At 36.9% G+C, this 23,064-nt stretch overlaps 2 protein-coding genes across 9 annotated transcripts in view; one reads left to right on the top strand and one right to left on the bottom strand.

The window, feature by feature from the left end:
- Kmr (kramer) overlaps nt 1-23,064 on the top strand; it is a 278,588-nt gene that overhangs the window by 124,946 nt on the left and 130,578 nt on the right. For all 6 annotated transcript variants that reach the window (XM_064125086.1, XM_064125071.1, XM_064125078.1 and 3 more), the window contains 6 exons: nt 11,678-11,939; nt 13,540-13,750; nt 15,492-16,453; nt 19,024-19,246; nt 20,346-20,585; nt 22,055-22,412. In XM_064125086.1, coding sequence (XP_063981156.1) covers nt 11,678-11,939; nt 13,540-13,750; nt 15,492-16,453; nt 19,024-19,246; nt 20,346-20,585; nt 22,055-22,412 — 2,256 coding nt within the window. The remainder of the gene's footprint in view (nt 1-11,677; nt 11,940-13,539; nt 13,751-15,491; nt 16,454-19,023; nt 19,247-20,345; nt 20,586-22,054; nt 22,413-23,064) is intronic.
- On the bottom strand, nt 1,135-7,281 carry LOC135164619 (chymotrypsin-2-like). 3 transcript variants are annotated; one of them, XM_064125149.1, is made up of 6 exons: nt 7,165-7,281; nt 6,828-7,057; nt 5,109-5,290; nt 4,449-4,786; nt 2,124-2,360; nt 1,135-1,378 (listed from the first exon to the last, which is right to left on the bottom strand). In XM_064125149.1, exons 3-6 carry the CDS (start codon nt 5,176-5,178, stop codon nt 1,229-1,231), a joined length of 795 nt encoding a protein of 264 aa, XP_063981219.1. In that variant the 5' UTR covers nt 5,179-5,290; nt 6,828-7,057; nt 7,165-7,281; the 3' UTR covers nt 1,135-1,228. The 3 variants fall into 3 exon arrangements, with proteins under 3 accessions (XP_063981219.1, XP_063981212.1, XP_063981228.1); XM_064125142.1 differs by having other exon boundaries at nt 6,828-7,173; XM_064125158.1 differs by having other exon boundaries at nt 5,109-5,254; nt 6,659-7,173.

Below are 23,064 nucleotides of genomic sequence, written 5' to 3' on the forward strand. Positions count from 1 at the left end.
ATTATTCACTACTTAAGTATTTATGACTCGCACAATAATTACTAAACACTATATATCCATATCATGACAATAGTGTGGCGTATATTATACCTTATCATATTATCCTTGATTTAAGTATATAATATATCTGACTTATATTTTTCATTGCATAAATCGAAAATAAAATAAATTTAATTAGTGTCAAGTGGTGCATTGCACAAGGTTGGTCGATGTCACCGTCATTCCTTCCAGGCAGGGGTTGATCTGGACAGGCAATGCAAGTAAGATTAGAGGACAAGATCGGTGGAAAGACGATAGCGATAGTGGATGAGGTAAAATACGAAATATCCGGGGACGTGGAAAATCGCAATTCAACCCCTTCTGTCTGTTGGTTCGTGATCGGTTGAGCGCGAGAGACTTGTGCACGGCTGGACGCGCGACGTCGTCCTAGGTCGGATGGATGCCATTGAGGGATGAAAGGAGTTGAAGGGAATGGGCGGAGCGGGAGGGGGGAGGGGGGGTGGTAGATAGATAGACGAGAGAAGGGACCTCATCGTGGGATAGTTGGTTGTCGTAATCGAAGAGTGAGAGACTTGGCTATTCTCTACGACGTGCAGTATGACGTTGGTTGTTTGCTGGATCGATTTTACCCTGGAACATTGGAGAGTGAGGGAGGATATTGTAGGGGCAGGTTGGAGACCTTTCACGATGCCGACTACGTCCGTTGAAATCACTCTTGTAATTTCATTACATCCAGCCACGTACTCACGCTAGGAACATTCTGATTCTCTCGTGGTTGAGAGGTAAAAGGCTGCTCCATCTTCAAGGAAAATTCATTTAATTTATGGAAATCATTTTTTATGTGGAAATTATTCATTTGTAAAACGTCTTTTAAAGTTCCGATGGATAATTCAATGGAGTTAAATGGAAACTGATTTCTCAGACGTCATTTGGTGAAGTCACTTCTTTGTTGGGTGGAGATCTGTTGAAGTCTGAGTTGATTTCGTTAAAGGTTCATCTTAGATATTTGTTACGTTGAAGATGATTTGTGGGTTAGTGGAATAACTAAGGTGAAGGTTGCAGTTCCCACTGTTTTGTCAAGTAAATACTCAATTTTTAACGATAGCCCTTCCCCAAAATGTTGAAGACTGTGAATTTGAATGTAAAATGTTTAATAGAAAATTGGTTGAAGTATCAGCGATTTGTTTGACGTTTTAAGTGACTGACGAGCGCTTTTTCAATATGTTCTTCAGTAGTCAAAGTCGATAATCCTGTGAATCCATTCGATATAGCTGAATACTCTTGTGAAGATTGCGGGTTTACTACCACCACATTTCCATGAAGACTTGATAATTCCAGCGATTCGATCGTTGATTATTAGCGGGCCACCGCTATCCCCCTGAAGACAAAAAAATTGAGTTTAGGAACTTTTTGATTGTAGATCACTCATAATCGATAATACCAAAGGAGACGATGCAACATTCTCAAATTATCGAATTTCGATATTCGATTATTTTTTTTTATCTATTTATTCAAATAATCGATGTTGGTACACGTTATTTCCGGTCGAACACATACGGTGCGCGCTTTTGTAGACCAGTCCACATTCAGAAAAAAGAAAATGGAGTATTATCGAACTATCAAATTTCGAGATGTGAGAATCGATTGCTTCCCTCATCGATTTATGAAAATAATAAATGTTTTTGCACGCCATATCTGGTCGAACCTTCAGTGCAATTAACGTGCAACACTATTGCTACTTGATTACGAGTCGATGATTACTCGATCGCAAGTCGATCCTCAGTGGATCCATCGAGTAGAGATCGACTAGTACTTGCACAGTACTTGACTGAATGCACAACTCCATCCCGCTATCGAGGGCTCCATCAGGGAAATTAAGAGTTATTAAATAGGAAAATGATCAAAATGAATTTATAACGATAATATTTAATCCGATAGCAAAGATGACAAGTACAGAGAGATGGTACTCATCAAATTACGTGATGAAACCATGAGATCACTTACTGTCATATTAAATTAAGAGCAAAATCAGTTAAACAGGTGATTCATAGACAATGATATTTCTTGGAATTTCTCTTATTTGGCACTAAAAATTCATATAAAATTTTCTACTGAGTACTTACGGTACAAGGACCACTGCCTTTGCGAATGAATCCACAGAGTTCGGTGTCGAGCCGGAATAAATTAAATTTGGAACAGTTTTCGACTTTCATCTGAGTCTGGTACAACATTTCTGCAGCTAAGCCGTATTCATTAAGGTCACCCCAACCAGCTATGTAACCAATTTCATCTGGTTGTGCAGCGCGAGTTGGTAATGCAATAGGTTTTCGTGTGGATCCTGATACTATGGCATCTTTGAGCTTGAGAAATGAAAGATGATTATGAAATTATATTAAATCACCTCTACACCTCTACAAATTGGTAATATATCTCTTTGGGCCAGAGTAGAGAAACCAGGTTGTAGAATTACATCAGCAAATTAAATAAAATAGTAAACAGAATATTCCGTTGATATATAAACAGAATATATTTATACAATTGATTTAGTGTATAACGATCCACTGAAGCTGAATGATTAAAGTAGGGGAACGTTGATAATTTTTAACGGTCTGGCAGAAAATAAAATTAATAAGTTTCTAAGGTTCAGAGTAATGAAGAAAGTTGTTTTTTACTAAAAATGTTTTGAAAAAGAATGAAAAGCTATGACTCTTCTTGAATAGTTGTAAAATGAATAGTGGAAGGGCCGTGAGGGATCTTTATAGAGAACTTTATGAGTATTCACTCCTAGTCAAAATAACTATAATTTAGTAATATTACTATGTCACAGTAGTGATTACTAAATGTTGTAGTACCGATTACCATCGAGCCCGGTGAGACTCCCGATGGTAATTAACTCAATTGCTATAGTAAAAAATAAAATATCACATGGTAATGTTCACTATGCCATACACTAAAAGACCCCATAGTTGGCTGGTTAACTTGACCATAGGTTCATTTGAAAAATTACTATAGAACATAGTAATAAACCTGATATGATATAGTAAATGATGGAGAACACTTTATAGAATGAGAAAAATAACAGGACGACTAGTTCCCATACATATGTGAACCTTTATCATACGTTTAATAGTTGCTACTATATAGACTATGGACCCGATATGCAGGAAGTAGCATTAAGACGTTGTAGCAAGTCACGCGCTACATCAACTCGTAAACACAGCAGCAACACAAGTTGGTTATCATGGCCAAGTTGGTGAAATCCAACTTTCAGTAATCGGAATCGTTTTCCTCGACAAGGGTTCCAAACCCAATCCTTCTAAACCCAGTTTCACAAAAGATTGCACGACGCTAGTCGTCTCCTGTCTACATGGGCCCACGACTAATGAGCCGTGAGTTCGCTAAGACACTGCTACACTACACCAGTAAATTTCTTGGTGATTTTAATGTACATGTCGAAGAAGTTTGTTTCATCCAATAGTCCTCTAAAATTATTGGAGTCTACATTTCGAATGTTTATCAATAATCAATTTACAGTCTGATTGAATAGGTCTTTGTACGATTTGCATTTCTTTTATTCTCGTGTTTCCACATGAGATTGGAAAACATTTTTATGGGTGAAAATGCTAAGAAGTCTTGGGTATTATGGGTATGCTCAGTTTTCATGGGTCTCAACAGAGTGGGACCATTGCTGATGAGAAACATCAGGCCCAGGGTGTTGTATCCCTTTAGTCTTTTAGTTAGTTTCTTTAAGGAAACGAAGCCGAGCGGTTGTGCTTTTTCAGCGTATAAAATAAAAGAATAAAACGGGATTCACGGGTTTTAATGATTTATAATTATCCCATTTCCAATAAAAATTATACTACGTCCTGAGTTTAACCGCCTGCATGAATTTTAATAGCCATCGGATGAATATTTCAAGGACTCGTCGAATGCATTTTTGACTCTCGTTTGCTCAAATTTTATTTGGCGCGTTCAATAAATAAATCCTCTGAACGTATCATGTATTTTATGAATGAATATGAAAATTAAAGTTCCTCAGTATTTAAAAATTTACTCCTGTAGTTGACAAATAATCGGTAACGCGTATAATAAAATCAGGTCACAACTTTGCTCGATTATTTGAACGCGTCTTTTATTATTCAATATTACCTGTCGTCAAATTTTGTTATCATTCCCAATGAATATTCATTTACCTGCAACGGAAATGTGTGTACAATGTTCATAATAGTGAAGTGTCCCATAATAATTCCTTGTGTTCACTATAGTAAATATAGTAATCTTTACTCATAAATTATAGTCACATGGTATTAATTACTACAGATCAATGTAATTTCTCCTGCTCTATATGGTAAAAATTACCGTGAAGGTCAAGCGAAAAACCCTTGCTTTATTCTCATCCTAAAATCTCCCACATTATAGTTATCTCTGCCAACTTTCCGGTAACTTACCGTCAAAATAGCTATGTCATGAGGACTCACGGGCGCCGTAAAATTGAAGTCTTTGTAAATGTGTATTCTCTCAACTTCCCGTGGCTTTTCGAATTGTCCTCTATTGTTACCGCCCGTGTACACGTGAATTTCATTTTCAGTCATAACTTCAGCAGGCGTGTTGACATTTAAGCGTTCGTTGAGAAGACAATGTGCAGCGGTTAGCACATGTCTATTGGAAATCAGACTGCCACCGCAGATCCCATCTCCACTCAGTCCAATCGCGACCAATGATGGGAATTCTTCAATTTTCGCATAGCTACCCCCGACAATTTTTACAGGCGCTTTCGCTTTGACATCTGTAATCAGAAATCATGGCTGTGATGATCACTACATTGGAACTCTCCTAATATTCTAATAATGGAATAATAATTCATAAATAATTAATTCATTCACTGAAATCAATCAATTATTATACTGCGTCACAACCTTAATTAATTAGTTTCATGGTCTGACATGAAGGAAAATTTTAGCGGACTGTTTCTGCCATTTCCATATTTGTTAAGGAATAATTCGACTGAACTACATCTGCTTCATTAACGATCTTATCGTATGATTAGAAAACTGGGATACGGTCGCTAATGTATTAATTAATTTTTTAAATTATAGAATTCCAATTACCTAGAGTAACGAAAGCGAGTATTAAAATAATACAGCCACAGGAGAGAATTTCTGATCTCACCAAACGCATGATGTGATGTTCAGCGAACCGGTGAACTGGTGAAGATGGGTTGCTTCCAGGTCACTTATAAAACCACCGGCAACACCTGTGTAACGATCGTCCCATATGTGGAATTATCCAACTAAAAATACAAAGAAATTCTGAGATAAATTACGTTTTACCCAGTTTGTTTAATGGATTGTAATTACATTTATATAATCATTAAATACCTGGGTTAATGAACGACTGAGCCATCAATTGCTATTTTCCTTTATTTGACGTTGTAATTAGGACTTCAGACACGTCCCAGAAGAAATTTAATTTTGGAAAAATCGTTTCGCGTTGGAGATATGAAAAAGAATGCTGGGAATGACGTTGTTTAAATTGGGGCAAGACCGTTATATCGAGTTGAAATTTCCAGTGAGAGATTATGAAATGTTTAAGAATCACTGATTTATGGGAAGTTTTGATATTGATTTATCGAAATAGAGATAATCAAGGCAAGTGAAGACAAGCAGGAGATCGACAGAACTGATGTGCCCGATATTTAACACATTATTTTTTTCCGGCATTTTTGCCAATTCGATGGGCCGTGGGCTTCCGAATCGATCCACACCAATTCGTTTTCAAAAATGACAAGGTTGATATTCGCGATGTGAGATAGTTGTGGTACTGACATTCGCCAGGGGCTTCAGAAGGATATATTTAACGTATTAGTTACATGAACTTCAACAAAAAAATAAATTTTGTAACAACCACTCGACGGATTCTGCTGATCTGACATGTGATACTTTCATATCATAAAAACTATGATCGTAGCAAATTTCAACGGTTATTCCAATTTTTCATCAAATTATTCAGTACTGAGAAAATTTTTAACAATTGAAAAAATGGCAACCATAACGGTTATCATGATATCATAGCCTTGTATGGTGCCCACTGGGACAAGTATTTTGAAAAAAAATTGAAATCCTTGCAGTAGTTGTTGCGATATCAAGGAAAAATGGAATTGATTGCTATATCTGAGGGACTACTGGACCGATCGAGCTGAAATGACGCATCAAAGTCAAGGTTAATGATTGCGACCATCATTTCAAAATTCGATTTTTAGCTACAAATTTTACCGTGGCTTTTTACAATTGTCTCAAAATTAATCTTCTAAATTACGAATTTCTCAGCACATACACACAATCATAATATTAAAGACATTGTTTTTTCGCATTGCATAACATTCTAGATAATCTACAATTGAAAGCAAAAACAGTTTTATTTAGATAAAATCTAAGAACTTTTAATTTTCCATCTACTTGAATATCCCATAATTTATGACATTCTTTTGTCATTTCCACATGACACTTATGAATCCCCTGAAATTCAACCCAAAACTTGCAATTTCCGGGCCATTTGTTACCCGAATCCAATTCCGTGTCTGTCTTAAAAAAATTACTGCCAGATTATCCCTTAAACATCTTTTTTTTCAAGACCGTAAAAATTCCCTCTGCTTCATCACCTTTATTTTAATTAGGTCAAGCTGTAAAAATGTCTCGTCATAAATCTATTTTCCCCATTTACAACTGTCCAGCGTTGAGTGGGAGTTTCCATTTCCATTATAATTATTGGTCTGCAAAAAGGAAAACCCCGTGATAAATTTCCAAAATATAAAAGACGACAGCTTTTACCCGACTTCCGTGCACTCCTCTACGGTATCATATATCTGTCTCACACCACTGCCTATGTCTGCCCGAGTACGTTCACTCCACTGCAATTGGCGTCGGTTTGCTCGGGTGCAACGAGGAGAGAAGATGTTTTTCCACCTCAAACATTACAGCCTCATGGCGCCACCACGTCTCCTCATACATTTGAGGATTTTTGAGGGATAATGTTTACGAGAGTAGAGTGTTTACCAACTCTGCGGTTGAGTAATTGGGAGAGAGATTCTCCCTTCGTGATTACAAAAGGTAAACATGAGCAAGGACTCTGTCGTGGGTTAAACTGAAGTGTTCATTTTCAACGTACCATTGTGCAATATGATCAGTCGACTATGAGGGAAATCAATTATGTATTGACACTCTACAATGTCTAATGGCAGATAGCTCGGTCAATACGCACTGATAAGCCACACGAGCTGATAGTGGATTGTAGGGGGGAGGTGGATAGGGCAGTTCAATCACAATCTCGTCGCGAAAGCTCACGCTCAAGTTGCCTCGATTGACTCATCCATTTGCGCACGCAACAAACCTCTCTAGTCTCATTCCTATTCCGGAAGGAGAAGATGCAGTATTACCGAATTTCGAGACGTGACAATCGATTATTGTTAATCGATTTATGAGAATAACCGGTGTTTAGGAACGTCATGTCCGGTGGAAGCTTCAGAGTGATCGGCACGCGACGCGCCTTATTATGTCAGTCCATTCCTATATAAAAAGCGAAACAGGTCACTAATCGAACATGGCGGATTTCGTTTACTAGTAAACGAAAAATGGCACAGTTTGCCACTCACTGAACGTAACATGACAAACAAAAAGTATTGTTCGGATGCAGGTGTGACGGGGTGTTTTAACTCGTGTGATTGGCAACTTTGCACTCGGTGTCACCCCGTCGCACTTGTATCGAAATATACTTTTTTATTACTATTTGAAAATGTCATATAAAAACGGAATTATGACATGACCCTTATTTATTATAAAATATTGACTTGCCGTATGGAATGATGAAGAATTAGAAATTTAAAAAATGAATATTTTAGTGGCTAGGAAATTCCAATTCGTTCAAAATGATCACGTGATCATATGATGGATCATGAACTGCTATTTTTGCAGTCAGAGATGATGTTTTGATTATATGAATTAGGTTTCATTGTTTCGACTAACTTGAAAGAAACTTTGTCAAGTGCATTGTTCTTCCCCATAATACTATAACTCCGGTTTTCTATGATATTTTTATTCTATAATAATATTGATTTCCACTGCTGCAGCGCTAATTGTTCGTCAACGCGAGCGTTCTCATCACTCAATTTATCTTTGAGGGAAAATCATCGAAATGAAAATTCAAACAAATTTCAAATCTCTTTTTGTCTTACCATAATAATGAATTTCGTCGATGCACTCATTTACTCCCACATAAACACCCTCCATAGGTAAGAGGAATAAATTTTTATAAACCTTCACAATCATTCGCAAGAATCGCATTTTCGTGGCCTCCAAATCCTTTAGTTTTCTTTCCCATCCCAAAAATGAACAAGTAGTTTTACCTCGTTCGATTCGCCGATAATTTCTTCTTCTCCCTGTTTTTTCGTTTTTACCCATTTCAAGTAGAACCAACGAAGACCGGGAGAACACGAGAAATCTTCGATCGTTTTTTACCACACAGCCTCGGGCGTCTTTCCAATTTCTAACGCGCACCCCCGATTCCCCAGTTTTCCGTTTTTCTTTATCTTCTGAGGGAGCTCTTCGGGGAGATCCATCAGCGCTTCGACGTACTTTTTCTTCCTCGTAGATGGTTTTTTATTCGGGAGATAATACAGCCGCTTCGTGGAATCCTAGAGGCAAGTGGTAAAACGAATTGAATCAAATGCGAAACGCTTGTTCATTAGAAGATTATCTGGTGAATGAAAAATTACCTTGAAAAAATATCAGATAAATCATTCGGTTATTCGCATCCAATTATTTCATTCTGTCATGACAAACTAGTCTTCGTTTTCTTCCACTACAACAACATTAATCACTGGCCCTCTCCCACCCCGCCTTCGAAACTGGACATTGGGCTTAAAAAAAGAGTTTTTTATCGTATAAAAATTTGGTAGTAAATAATTATTGTAATAGAAATTCTGTATTCGGTTGAGTGAAAATATATGACTGTTACAGTTTGCATTTAGGATTTTTCTTGAAAAAATAACATTCAATGTTGTTATTGCATTTAGCGACGAAATAAGTAAATCAAAGAAATTTTTTTTTGTATATAGGGACAAAGAAATATTTTCTAGAAAAGAATTAATTTTTTTGATAGTATTTATGATGTTTTAAAGCAATATATTAATAGATAATTGAGATGTTCTAATTCATCTAATGATGTTCCACGAGATGTGAAAAATTTCGAACATCTTGAAATTGCAAATTCCAAATTTCGTGGAAAAATAAAATATAATTGTATTTTTAGGCTCCATTTTCTTTTGGAAATGAATAGAAAACCAGAAAATTTTGGTTAATATATTTCTAAAAAAATCGTGGAATTTCAGAGTTCATTGAACATTTTGAGTAATGTAATAGCGAATAGTCACATTGAATTGGAAATTCAAATAAATTAAAAAACCCAAAGTTTTAAGGCCCTTAAAATTATAAAATTCTACTTAATTTTCATAAGAACCATGAAATTTACTGATTTTTCAATCCCTATATTGTTGTGAGTTATATTCACTTGCATCAAATAAAAAGCTCTTGAAGTCAAGTCATATGTATTTTCCCCAAGATTGAAAAGGTTGATTTTTGTTAACCTAATATGATCTTCAGCTAAGAAATTTTTCACTTTCCTGAACTGATCAAGAGTGTGTAGTCATGAAATAAATATTTCGATGAGCAAATTGATTGTTGTTCCTTGGAATGATGCCAATCTTTGAATTGATTTTCTCATACATCACATTGAACGAAATTTGTAATATCCAAACTAGTGTCTAATCGCCGTAATTTGTGATTCCGTTATTGTAAATGAATATTTTATTGTTGTCAGCAAGAAATATAAACTTCTCCCAACTTGACGATATCTCATTACAATCTCAAAGCTTTTTTCATGCAACAATATCCTCTCTGATTCACTATACATATGAATTTCTCCGCTTAACTATAACTAACTTTAAAAAACGTAAAAACGTGCTGATTACTATAACCACATATTTAATCATGACAATAATTGTAGTTGACAAGTACATCAAACAATTTGTAGAAAAAAGAAAACTTTTGGTTGGAAAATAATGAAATAATCATGTTATTGCGTTGAATGGAATAAAAAATTTAAATTCTGGAGAAGTTCTATTTCTTTAACTTAAATCGATCTCAGAGAATACATAATTGTTCGTTGTAGAATCACTTTAGTTAAAAAACTTTCAACCAACTGATAGTTCGCCCAAATGCAATTCCCTTAAAAAAGTAACTTTTTCTATCTAGAAAGTTCCTATTATCATTGATTTTAGTGATTGAAAACTGCTCTTTCTCCCACACTCCGCGACATTCTCTCATTCCTGAATAATGCTGACCCAAAACTGACACAGGTTTTCAGTGTCTCGTTAACAAACGAGACTGGTACTATATCGATGATATTATTTTCCATCGGCATTGCGCAACTTGATTTCCGATGGAGCTTACAAATTGTACCTCGTTATGTCCCTTCAATCGCCAATATTTTCTAGTGTTCCCATTTTTTTGCTTAAATTTTCCAGTGACAGGGAAAACGAGCTGCATCTACATACCCCTGGAGAGTCATTTGTCAACACGAATTTCACAATTTTTTTGTGTGATTTTTCTTGTCGAGCTCTCATTTTTATTGGCTTCCATGAGTGCATATGACGTGTTTGATCATTGAGGCAGAAAGCTCTGCAGGAGATGGGGTTCAAAATTTTAATGAGACCCATATTACCCATCAGATATTGTGGAATGGTTTTTTTTACGCCTTCATTTGTTTGTAACCAAACGATCGAGAGCTTCGATTCGATTATTTTGATGGTCTCGGGACACTACAACTGACGTGGAAATAAAATTTGCATAATGATTTAAAAGTTCCAGATGTCATTGAAATACCCTGGATAATTTAACAGAAAAATCCTGATTCTTCTGAACTTTCAACGTGGATACAACATGTCAGGACCAATCCATTATTATTCTTAAAAGAGCGATGGGCCTGACATTACTTTGGATTATCATTTCGATGATTTTCTCTCAATGATAGAAGGCTCGCGTTGACGAACAATGAGCGCTGCAGCGGTGGAAATCAATCTTATTATCGAACGAAAATCTCATAGAAAAACAGAGTTATGATATTATCTTTCTTATGTGATCGTAATTTGTAATGTAGGGAAGAAGAATGTCCTTGAGTTGCACCTGATGGTGCACCACTGACTTAAGTAAACCTTAGTTGATTTACCTGAAGATACTAAATGTAAGAGCAGTCAAGTATTTCTCCTTGAATGATCATAAGTCTATTTTAAAATATTGTTAATACCATATTTACATTTTTCTGTGATCCTTTCACCCAATAATAAAAGTATTTTTTCCGTGATATTTTCATTCCATGACAATATTGACTTGATCTTAAAGTGATATCGGCTTTCCACCCTTAAAATTTCAAGTCTATCCTCACAGTATCAAAAATAATCCAACCACGCTCATCTTCAATAATTAATTCCTCGGATTCTCCTCTGAGAACTTGATTCACTGGAGAAACTTACCAAATAAAATTCCTATTATCCACAACGTAATGACATCCCCACCAATGAATAAAAACCAAATGAATCCTAACAGAGCTATAAAATTGAATTTTCCAGGTCGTCCAGACGGCGCCGACGCCGGGTACAGGGCAGCCACAGCGTCCAAAGAGTAGTCTGGATACAAGTGGTGTAGTAGCATCAATTTCAGGTGTAAGAAGACGAAGTGGACCCCAGGGATTACGTTCACCAGCGGCCAAGAGGCCGTTATCAGCTCCGGTAGCTCTTCAAGGATGGCTGCACAAACAGGGCTCAGAGGGTCTCATGTTATGGAAGAAACGGTGGTTCGTTTTATCCGAGTACTGTCTCTTCTATTACAAAGGTGAGTTCAACCCCATCCCCAATTTTCCCACCGATTCCACGAAAATGATAACGTATGAGGTAAAAAGTAACTTCCATCGGTTCCTCCCGACGTCTCACCCCGTTTTTTTTAGAAAACTCGTTATCATACTTTGAGGATTCAAGATAGGACGAGAATCGTTTGAAAGACTCACTAAAAACTCCAAGAAAAACCGTAGTCGAGCGGTTCTTCTTGGTGGTGCATCTTCAAGGAACACGAAAATGCAGAGAATGAAAGAGGAAGCTCGACACCTTTAATAATGCAGATCCTTGAGAGTCCTGCATTCCCTCGTCTCTGTTTAACCCACTATTCTTGGTATCTCTTTATATCAAACGCGCTCACTTCGCAGAAGCTCTTTTGCTACTGAGTGAATGGCATTCCGCGTTGGCACTCAAATTATTGGAATGAATTTTATATTGCATATTGCCACGGTATAACGTGTATATTCTGGAAAATTGTCCTTCAGCTTGTTCAACATGAATTTGGAATATGTTTCAACAATTTATATTGAAGTTTACGGGGGGACAATTTATATTAGAGTTTGATAACAGTCCCCAGGACTAGATGTTGATCCTGGATATCTTGGCATTATTAATGCCGCTGATGAAACATTCTTAAAATTTAAAAATATTCCAGTTTTAGGAGTGACAGGATATCCACGGAACTGATAATGCTTTGGTAGGGCATTGGCTACGGAAAAGTTTTCATTCTAAATGTACATTGCTAAGTTCATCGACTCAGACTGACATGATTTTTAATAATGATCTCAAGCAGGGGACAATGGATTAAAATATTGTCCTTAGTTACACTTCATGGAGAGGAATATTCACTAAAATTTAGGGAACTTGCGCTCGGTTACCGATTACAAAAATGACTAGGAAAATTTACGTGATCGTAACGCAATTTTTCACCGGTAGATTAAATAAAAATTACGGAACGCTCGGAAAAGAATTCTATAACAGAATTATGGAAAAGATACGTCATTAGTATTGATTATTTCTCTTACTCTCTTCAATTTCACCACCGATTTTTTCCCATATTGTGCACATCATTAGATAATTCAATTTTTTTGAGATTTTTTGAGAATGCCAGGAACCCGCTATGAACCCGCTTTCTTATTTTTTCTGTAAATATTGCCCGATTCAGAAATTGTTTTTTTCAAAATTGTCGGTTTTCCAGAACTTTGACAGAGACAATGAGGTAACAAAATCCGCGACAACAATATTTGCCCTCACTCTAGATCGTTCAAACTTACGACCAAAGTTCCTGAATTCAAATAATCAAATTCTTCCATCGATCAGCAGTCAAGTTTTGTTTATTATGCGGAGTATATTTCAAACCAAATATTCAAACTCTGAACACATCAAGTCCATCCACCCTTCACCGGAGAGTTCAAAACTCCTGATTATTTATCGAAAGTATTTTCTTGGTATAAGACAGTGTGTAAATATCCTTAACCATGAGAAGTTCTCTCCAGTTTACTCATCGAGCAAATACCGAACCCCATCGATCCCCCAGACCTTATCTCTACACTCCACTAATTTTCGTTCTAACTCTCCACCACATTATGTTACACCCTCAGGCCCAGAAGAAGAGAAACTACTGGGATCGATTCTGTTGCCATCATACCGCGTTACGGCGTGCAAACCCGAGGACAAGGTCAACAAGAAGTTTGCCTTTAAGGCGGAACATGCTAACATGAGAACCTACCACTTTGCTGCTGACACGAGAGAGGGCATGAATCAGTGGGTCAATGCACTGACGCTTGCATCACTACTGCAGGATCCCAATCCGTAAGTTGTGTCATTATTAACACCTTTTTGCTTCCGAATGAAAGCTTTCTAATCGTCCCATTTTTGGATTTTCTAGTTTTGCTTGGAAACGATGTAGAATGATTTGAAACGTAAAAATACAAAATTTGAGGACCATTTGTGTATGTGCACATTGCCTGAAAATTCAAAAATTAAACGGCTAAAATAATTCCGAGAAAGGTCAAATTACCTCAAATCACAGGCATTTCTAAGATCTAAGTCTGTGCCAAAATTCAGCTCAATGGGTCGAGCCACTTTTCATAAATTTCCGTTTTGGTCCAAACCCATTTCAAGTTTCAACCTCTCAAAATATTCGTCTTGATGTACTCTATTTCAAACAATTGACATATGTGTTCTCGTTTCCATTTAACTTTCGAAATATTCCAATTTTTCTGATTTGACCAAAAAAATTTGTTAGCAAGCTGGAGTTTGGAAAAATTGTCGCATCAACTTGACACTCAGTTCAACATTTCCCCTGGTTTCCAAGATATCAGACAACGGGATTCAATATGTAGCAAAAAACTCAACATTAACAATTTTTTATTTAACTTTAAAAAAATGTCGATTAAACTAAAATTATATGAAAAATCGAAAAACATTCATTGGTGAGGAGATTCTGATCTTTTGAAAATGGTTAGCTTTTGTAGATTGATTTTGACTCAGTCCAGTGATAAGAAAAATCAATTTTATCAAGGGATTAAATTTGGGTTAAATATTGTCATAAAAAAGTAATTCTATAATAAACAACAATGAAACGAGAGATCGTCACAGATTGTGGGAGAGAGAGAGAGAGATAGCATTTTTCAATCACTGAAATCAACTGCAAACAAGAACTGTTTATTATGAGCGATGACATACACAGATAGAAAAAATTGATTTTATTAAGAGAATGTTATTTGTACCAAGCATCATTAGATTGCAAAGTTTCAAGAAGTTTTCATAAGTCAATAATGACATTATAAGACAGCACTGTAATTTTAATGACACGATAACGTCACAGATTCTTCACTTCGTGGAGGCATATTCGTTATACTCTTTTTAATACCTCAAATATTTGTGATTTTCCCTTTCAATTAATTCTACACTTGAAAATTCCGTCAAAGCTCCAAAGCATTGCAAAAAATTTCCCCCCAATTTAAAAGTTTCACATTTGCAACTTGAACGTTAACAGTATCCATGAAGTGATTACTAAATTTCAACACTAACGGAATGTATGTTGAATTCTGTGAAAGGATCAAAAGCGAATTGCTCAAGCCGAAGTTTACTTTGACAGATTGCTCATTGTTAAATTTGAAGGATCGTTTTGAAGAGAAGTTGAAAGCTTTCTGAGGCGTAGAATCAAATGCTTCAACCGCAGTGAACATTCTCGGAAATGGCAAGCCACAAGCCTAGACTTGTACAGAAGGATAACAAACATTGATGTTAAATTGTAAATATTTCGACTTCCAATGGTCTACTGAATCATTAATCAATTTCCTCTTTTTTTAAAAAAAAGTGACCGACCAAAATTTTTGAAAATCTAACAACTAGAACATATTCATCTTTTCAATTATTTTCTTTTCAAAAGTTTGAGCTTCTGCACAGTCTGACACAAAATGTTGTCAGGACTTTCTTTAAATTATAGATCATAGACAAATCGAGATTGAAAACTGACCTTGCAATGACGTACCCATCTTATTTCTTAATAATCACTAAGTAATTAACGTGTTTAATGAATTTCCAGGAATGCAGGAGAGCCAGTGGCAATAGAACTAGCCGACCCAGCCGATGGTGACCGCAGTGCTCGTCCCAGTGTCTCCTCAATATCCTCAATCCTCAACCAAAGTGCTGACGACAGCGATTCCGGCTTTCACGGTTTCCAATCCCGAGACGATCCAAGTCAATCGAACAACAACTCAAGCCCCAACAGCATAAACACCGCTTCCTTCCCAAATCTCAGTGCCAGTAATAGTAATCACGGAAACGTTAATAATCACAGTCCTGAGAAAGCCTTCGATGAGAGTCACCCACAGCCCATGGTCAACGGATGGATGCAACCACCATCTCAATTCAGCCAACCCAGTACTTCTCAGCATTATGGACACATTCAGAGTCCGGGACACTCTCAGCATCAACAGCATCAAGCAATGATGCAACAATACATGACCAGACAACAGATGCAACCAGGTCCCAGTAATGTTCAAACTGTTCAACCAATGCCCAGGAATTTTGGCCAACCAGTTTACGCGAATGCCCCACCAAAACCAAGAAGACTGACTGATGGATCAACGGATTATTCTACTCCATCTCCAGATCCAGATTATCGAAAATCACCGGTTCAGCCCAGCGTGCGGATGACAGCGAAATCTCCCATTAGTGAATATGATCGGGGAAATGCTATTTATGCCTCGAGACTGGCCCAGCAGCAGAATACACCGACATTAAGGACTGATAAATCAGGATTAAATTATGGTTATGGACAAACACAAGCGGCGGAAAGGAGAACACCGGATACATATGGAAGGAGTGCACAGCCAAGAGTTGCTAGGGGCAATGGAGACTATGAGGATGTTTATGCTGGGCCACAGTTGTATCAACGGCCGGCAGGACCTGTGGGATATACCAAAGGACCAGCACCCGTCCCTATTTCCATACCCATTTATGCGGTTCAAGCGCAGGGATGTCCGAATACTGTGACTGTTAATGGTAAGTCTTTTTACTTATGATTGCCCCCACGGAACAGTATATACATATGCTACGATTATATCTACGCATATTACCAAAAAATACACAGACTACAGCATTTTCGGCTGATTTACAGATATTTCAAAAAATAAATCTTATATATTTCACCAATCCCTCGTTGCTTTTGTAAATTATTGTGAAGCTTTTCCATCCCCAGGCCTTGACGAGATCAGCATAGGCCTAAAATTGTCATCGATGTTAAGTATTTCAGAAAGAAGCTTTACAAATATATTCAGTGATTGTTACATTGGTACCTCCAAAAAACTCTAACTTCCCAGTCATTTACGATTATTTGTTCACATGTTATTAGAGGGAAAAACTATTATGAGGTCCGTCATTAATTAATGGATTGTGGATTAAGGAACTAATGGTTACGGATTTTTTTTTCATTTTGTTGTCTCCTACTTTGGACAATATGTCTGAAAAATATAATTTTACCATTGAAAAACATGCGAAATATATCTGCCTGATTTATATTTTGTCACTTATATTCCACATGTATTTCGTACACCGCCTTTTTGGCCGGTTTATATATCATATCATTCAGATGTATGCAAAATATATTTCCACGTGTATTTTTCTTCCGCGCCGGTGAGTCCTTGTAAACCGGCGGATCTATCGATCCCAACGCGATGATGAGTTGATTGGGCATCGACTTTAGCACTTTATCAACGGCTTATCGATTATTAATCGATGAATTCGTCCTGTGCCACAAACTGTCGTGTCATCTATGGACTCATTTGTCGCGTTTGCAGGATTTGGTAGAGAGTCCATGTGGCTGAAGTGTGTAACTGTCTACGCGACCATCGAAAATGGCGACCTGGTCGAAGAAGGGAGGTATGAATGGGAGCAACCGACCCCCGGCGTCGGAGACGGGGCTCTTGGAGCAAGGATCTGCTCATCTTCCGCAAGTAATCGGTAAATAGTTACACACTTCAGCCACATGTACTCTCGACGAACCCCTGCGAACGCGACGAATGAGTTCCTGGACGACACAAGAGCATGTGCCGTCTGGGGCCATTGACAATTCGCGATTATTTCCGCGATTTACTTCAGCTGTGGTGCGTATATCGAACAGTCCATGAGAAGGTCTTGGACTGGCTCTTCGGCTCGGTCGCAATGGCCGACTCAATTTAGTTAAAAATTTCCTAAAATCTGTGAGGAATCTTTTGTTCGAAAAAACAGTGTTATCATGCATATTTCGATATCTATCCCATATTCAAAAAAATCAGTATGATTGGACGAAGAATTGTTTTTCTGTACGGAGATATCAATTGTAAAGGTTTTGTTACCTGCAATCGAAATGGGTCCACGGAGGCCAACATTGTAGATAAAGTTTTTGTGTGCGATCAAACTCCCACGCTATTGTGAAGCATTGAATGTAAAAAATGTCCCTACACTAACTTTTTATAGGAATTTTTTCCCTTCACAATTAGAGTTTTATATCCTGTACTAGTATCTGTGATTGTTTGATTGGCATTGATGAAAATAGAAGACATGCTCTGATTTGCGGTACATTCTTTCCCTTTTATTACTGTTTATTTTTACTAGCGCCCCCGCTGCCGCGATATTGACGACCTTTTGTTGTCCTTTTCTCTTTTTTTTACCTCATCGATCCTATTTCAGTCGAGCGAAGAATGGAGATCCATTTATCATTTATAATTATCTACATATGCTTAAAATAACACAACTATTTTTCTATATGTGTTAAATTTTCGCTCCAATTACGAATGTAATTTTAAACTAACGTTCGTTCCCATAACTGCGCCATCTGTAGTTGATTCTACAAAGGTTCTCCTCATTCGACTTTGAATAATCGATTTTTGTTCGATTTGGCATTCGAGGACTCATTGGAGATTTTTCGTGGTTCTTGTTTACATCTGAGGACTAGCATAATGAGGCACGCGCCGGTCGCCTGGCACTCTGAAGATTTAACCGGATATGACGTTCATGAACATTGATTATTTTCATAAATTGATTAAAAACAATCGACTATCCAATCTCGAATTTCGATAGTTCGAGAATATCGCGTTTTCTCAACAGGGAGGGAAGAAGAAGCAAACGTCTCATTAGTTTTTCACAATATTTTGATTCGTTATACCGGAAATAATAATAAAAATCTCAATCACAATCATAATAATAATATATTGCTTGATAATAATTATGAGCCTAATAATTATTTTTTATTAAATTTATTTCCGATCGCCCACGTCAAATTACTGTGAATTTCGTACTGCGAATGTGAAACCCTTCAATGTCCTTACAGATGTTCGAAATTGTGTCGATTTTTCTTGCGCAACGATTGACCAATTATATTTAGTTTAATTGGATAGAAACGCTGTATCACATTTTACCAAAAAAAAAAATTGCAAGGTATTCTTGAAATTTATTATCGAAATTCCTACAGAACTTCTCACACTGTTTGACGTAAATGTTCCGTGTGATTCAATTTTTCACCTGCTCCCAACTGTTGGACAATTAATTTAAAAGTTCGCAACAAAGTTTAACGTATTTATTTTTTTCTCCATTAGGACCAGTAATGAGACAACAAAGGGTCCAACCACCCCCTCGACCACACAGTGCCGATTTTCTGGAGTACGAGGCAACGAGAAGACCGAGCTCCCACACAACTGACCAACCTGGAGTTCAACACCAACAGAGACGACCACAACGCCCGAAATCGAGTTTGGACGTTGTGCCCTCATCTGAAATTACTTCACCCAAGGGGGACGGTTATTTCTACTCGGAAGAAAGGTAACGATAAACCTCAGATATGTTAAATTCACCCGATCCAGAACACATTGAAATAATTAAATTCTGAAGTCAGACGGTGATTCTAAATCGGCCAATGGTCGGATTATGGTCAATGGTAGTTCAACATTACAGAGCCATCGAATATATGGAATCGATAGATGGTTTCTATCTTCTTTTTGGAGCTGGCCACTAATCACGATCTCATCGTTGGCCTGGGGAACCCCGAGAATTGATGAAGATTACATTTTTTGCCAAGGGCTGTTGGGCCCTCAGGGTTAGCCCTCTAAATATCGCGAGAACGTAATATTACCCTTGAAAAATGTGATAAATTGAAAAATCACAGTCGAATAATATTACCCAAAAACAAATATCACAGGGAGCCCAAATCATAATTACAATAATAACGCGTCCCTTGCGTCTATTTGCGATTAATTAGCCATGAAATGAAAATGTATCATAAAAATTATTTTTATTACTGTTTGAAAGTATTACAAAATGGGGAATTATGATATTTTCTTTGTTTATTATCAAATATTGTCATATTTTACAGAATGATGGACACATGGAAATGTCGAAAATCAACATTTTAGTGGGTGAAAAATCCTTATTCATATTTGAGGGAAAATCATCGAAATGAAAATAGAATCAAGTGCCAAACTCCCTGCTCTTTCAGTATCAATAGACAATATAATTTTTCGTAGCGAGTGTTTACATTTCAACCTGTCAGAGTAAGAAAGCAGTGACTCGGTAAACTGAGAATTTTTTTTTCAGAAATGCACCTTTACCTGTATGGATCATATTCAAATTTGAACATTTTCATGAAAATGATATCTCACACCAAGAGAAAAAAACTAGTCAAAAGACTCACAATAAGAAAGGGACTTCTCGAACAAAGTCAAGTAGTTTTTCCATGAAAATCTTTTAGATTTAAGAAAAGAAAGCTCATGAATGAATTCACTTCATCAGACTACAACAGATCTTGAATAATACATCCGAAATACATGAATATTCCTCGCTAACTATAATTTAGCTAGCCCCCCAACAACTATCGGAGATCACCATTAATCACTATTTTTGTGAATTTTTTCGAAATCAAAAGATATGCAGCTCAAATGAGACAGTCAGCCGTCTACCTCCACCAAACTCCCCAACAACACCAGCAGCAGAGAAATCAATCTCTCGCACGTGCAACGACACCCTCGAAATCCTCGCCAAGAGTGGAAGAGTCGAATGGACCAAGTGTCATGAATGAATCATCCTGTGCAGTTCGTCGCCCCCAAAGAGAAATTGTTTACCGACAACATGCAATGGCAACGCAGTCTCTACAAAGATACGCAGAGTTAGTGATCTAATTTAACTCTTTACTTTTATCACCACACACATCCCTGGAGAGTCCTGGTCCCCATTGATTTCACGTTCTACCAGACTTGCCTTCTTGAGACGACAGTATCGACTTTTTATGACGGGAGATTACCTTGAGATTTCTTATTATTTCCTGAATATTGGACACAGAACATCGCACAAAGAGGAATTCAATAATGATCGTTTCACCACAGGGGATCCTCCTCAAGGAAGATTTATAGCTTATTTTTCCAATATTTAAGAATTGAAGCACTTCAGGCCAATATGTCAAGGGATTTTTTGCTAAAAAATCTTGACGAAAATCCTATGGACTGACATTTAGATGTGCTCGTTTTTATAGGTTTTTTTTCATCTCAGGAACTCAGAGGAATGCTGTGTATTATGTGGAAAAAGGTTGTATTTACCAGGGGTGGGAGATGGCTATTTTTTCCGTAAATTCCTCCTCCGGACTCGGGGAAAAATAGTACATCTCTCAGTAGTTTAGAGGTCAAAAACAATGTTCTGCCCTTCCGTCCTGAAAAATAACTCCTCGTCTAGAAAAGACTCCCTTTGTGATCCGTGATAGCTCTTTCCTGACTCAATGCAACGTTTTCAATGTTCGTCGTAATTTCGAAACACACCTTCACATAAAAAAAATGATATTCTGACGGTGATTCCGCCATCTTAATAAAGTCAACAAATGTTGTCCACCAATATTACTGTGTAACACATCGTATCCTCCTAATCTCCTCAAAATTATTAGCTTCAAATATATGATGTGTGATACCTACGAATTGGAGATTAATGAAGGACGATAAAAATGACTGACGAATATATTACCCGATTTGTGAGGAGTGAGTACAGTGATATACCGCGCGAAATATCAAAAAAAGCACAAATTTATTTTAATGATACTCCCCGATATATCGCAATTGACATATGTAAAACCTTACGATGATTTAATGAGATGGTGGCAATAAAAAAAAACCGTTTTTCTTAGCTAAGTTTCTCTTTCACTTCAACTATAAAATTAGAAATATCATTTCACTTTCTGATTGGGAGGAGGAGGAGACAGCCTATAAAAAAAGTCCCGAAAAAAAAATTCCAGTGATAATAGATAATAAAGAGTATCCCCTAAAGAAATCATCATTAAAAAATAGATCAACATAAGAAAGTTCCATTTATTTTTTTTTTTGGTCTATTTTTTCCAGGATACGTTATTCTTACGATGAACTCTTACTTCCATGTACTATTTTTTCCTGCTCGATTTTTTTTGGATTATTTTTGTGGATCTGTTTTTACATAAGATAATTCTTCAGATACTCCGTTCAGATTGTCTGAAAAAAACCATGACATAATTCAATTCTGTTACACCAACTAGTAAATTATGGATGTCACAGGGGGAAAATTCTCCATATTCTCTTGTGTAAACCAACAAACTCAACTCATTCACTTCCCTTTTTTCAGGAGTACATCAAATACTGAAGCAATGATGCGACGTTCCTTGCGCGAGAGAAGCTACGACTCCTCATATCGAGATACCTTAGTTCACGGAGACAGTGGTACAGTGCCAAGACGAGTCCCACGTGATTACGAAAGCCCCCAGACAACACCGAACAATCGTCTAGTCGATGTTAGCTACGGATCCCATAGTTATCACGGTGAACATGGCTCCAGGCGATACAGTGATCAACAGTTTGCTAGATCAGCATCCGCCCGATTGCCCAGAACTCGACATTCAGCTCTGGACAACACCGATGATGATGATTACAGTGATAGGGCAGTGGGACAGGGCTCACGAGACGGTGAAAGGAGAATTCAACAAGTGAGTAAAGTATATCACATTTATTTACATTCTCAGGAATTAGTCAGCAGTTAGTGATATCGGTAACTAGTTTCAGTTGCAATGGAGTGAGAAAAAATATTATTTCAGCCACAAAAAGCTCTTCATTAGTGTTCCAAATATTTCAAATTTGAGATTTCCTTAAGTGAAATAGTTTAGAAGAAAAAAAACTCATCGCAGCAACAGTCAGCCAAGTGAATTCAACCAGACAACATATTCTATACAAAAATATTACTGAACAAATATTAATGAATGAGTTATGGCGGGACAAAATATTGCCGAACACAACATTACAAGAAATAAAATCTTATAAATATATTGCAACATAGACATGCAAAATGTCATTTTAATTGAATTTTATGTCGCATTTCACATCTTGTGAGGTCACGCGTAATTGTTCGATAGGATTTTTGGATTAGATAAGGAGGAAATCAGGATTATTCTCGAGATAATTTTACCTAAAATTTTTACTGAAAAAATACAGATTTTAGATCGGGACTCGAACCCGGCATCTTCCAATTATGTATCGAGTGTTCTCCTAATTAAGTTATCCGGCTCCTAGCTACTTCTTTATATTATGTGTAGCAACAATAATTTTTGGTGAATAATATTATTTCGATATAAGATTTTACCC

This window comes from Diachasmimorpha longicaudata, chromosome 1, assembly GCF_034640455.1.
Source record: "Diachasmimorpha longicaudata isolate KC_UGA_2023 chromosome 1, iyDiaLong2, whole genome shotgun sequence".
NCBI lineage: Eukaryota > Metazoa > Arthropoda > Insecta > Hymenoptera > Braconidae > Diachasmimorpha > Diachasmimorpha longicaudata.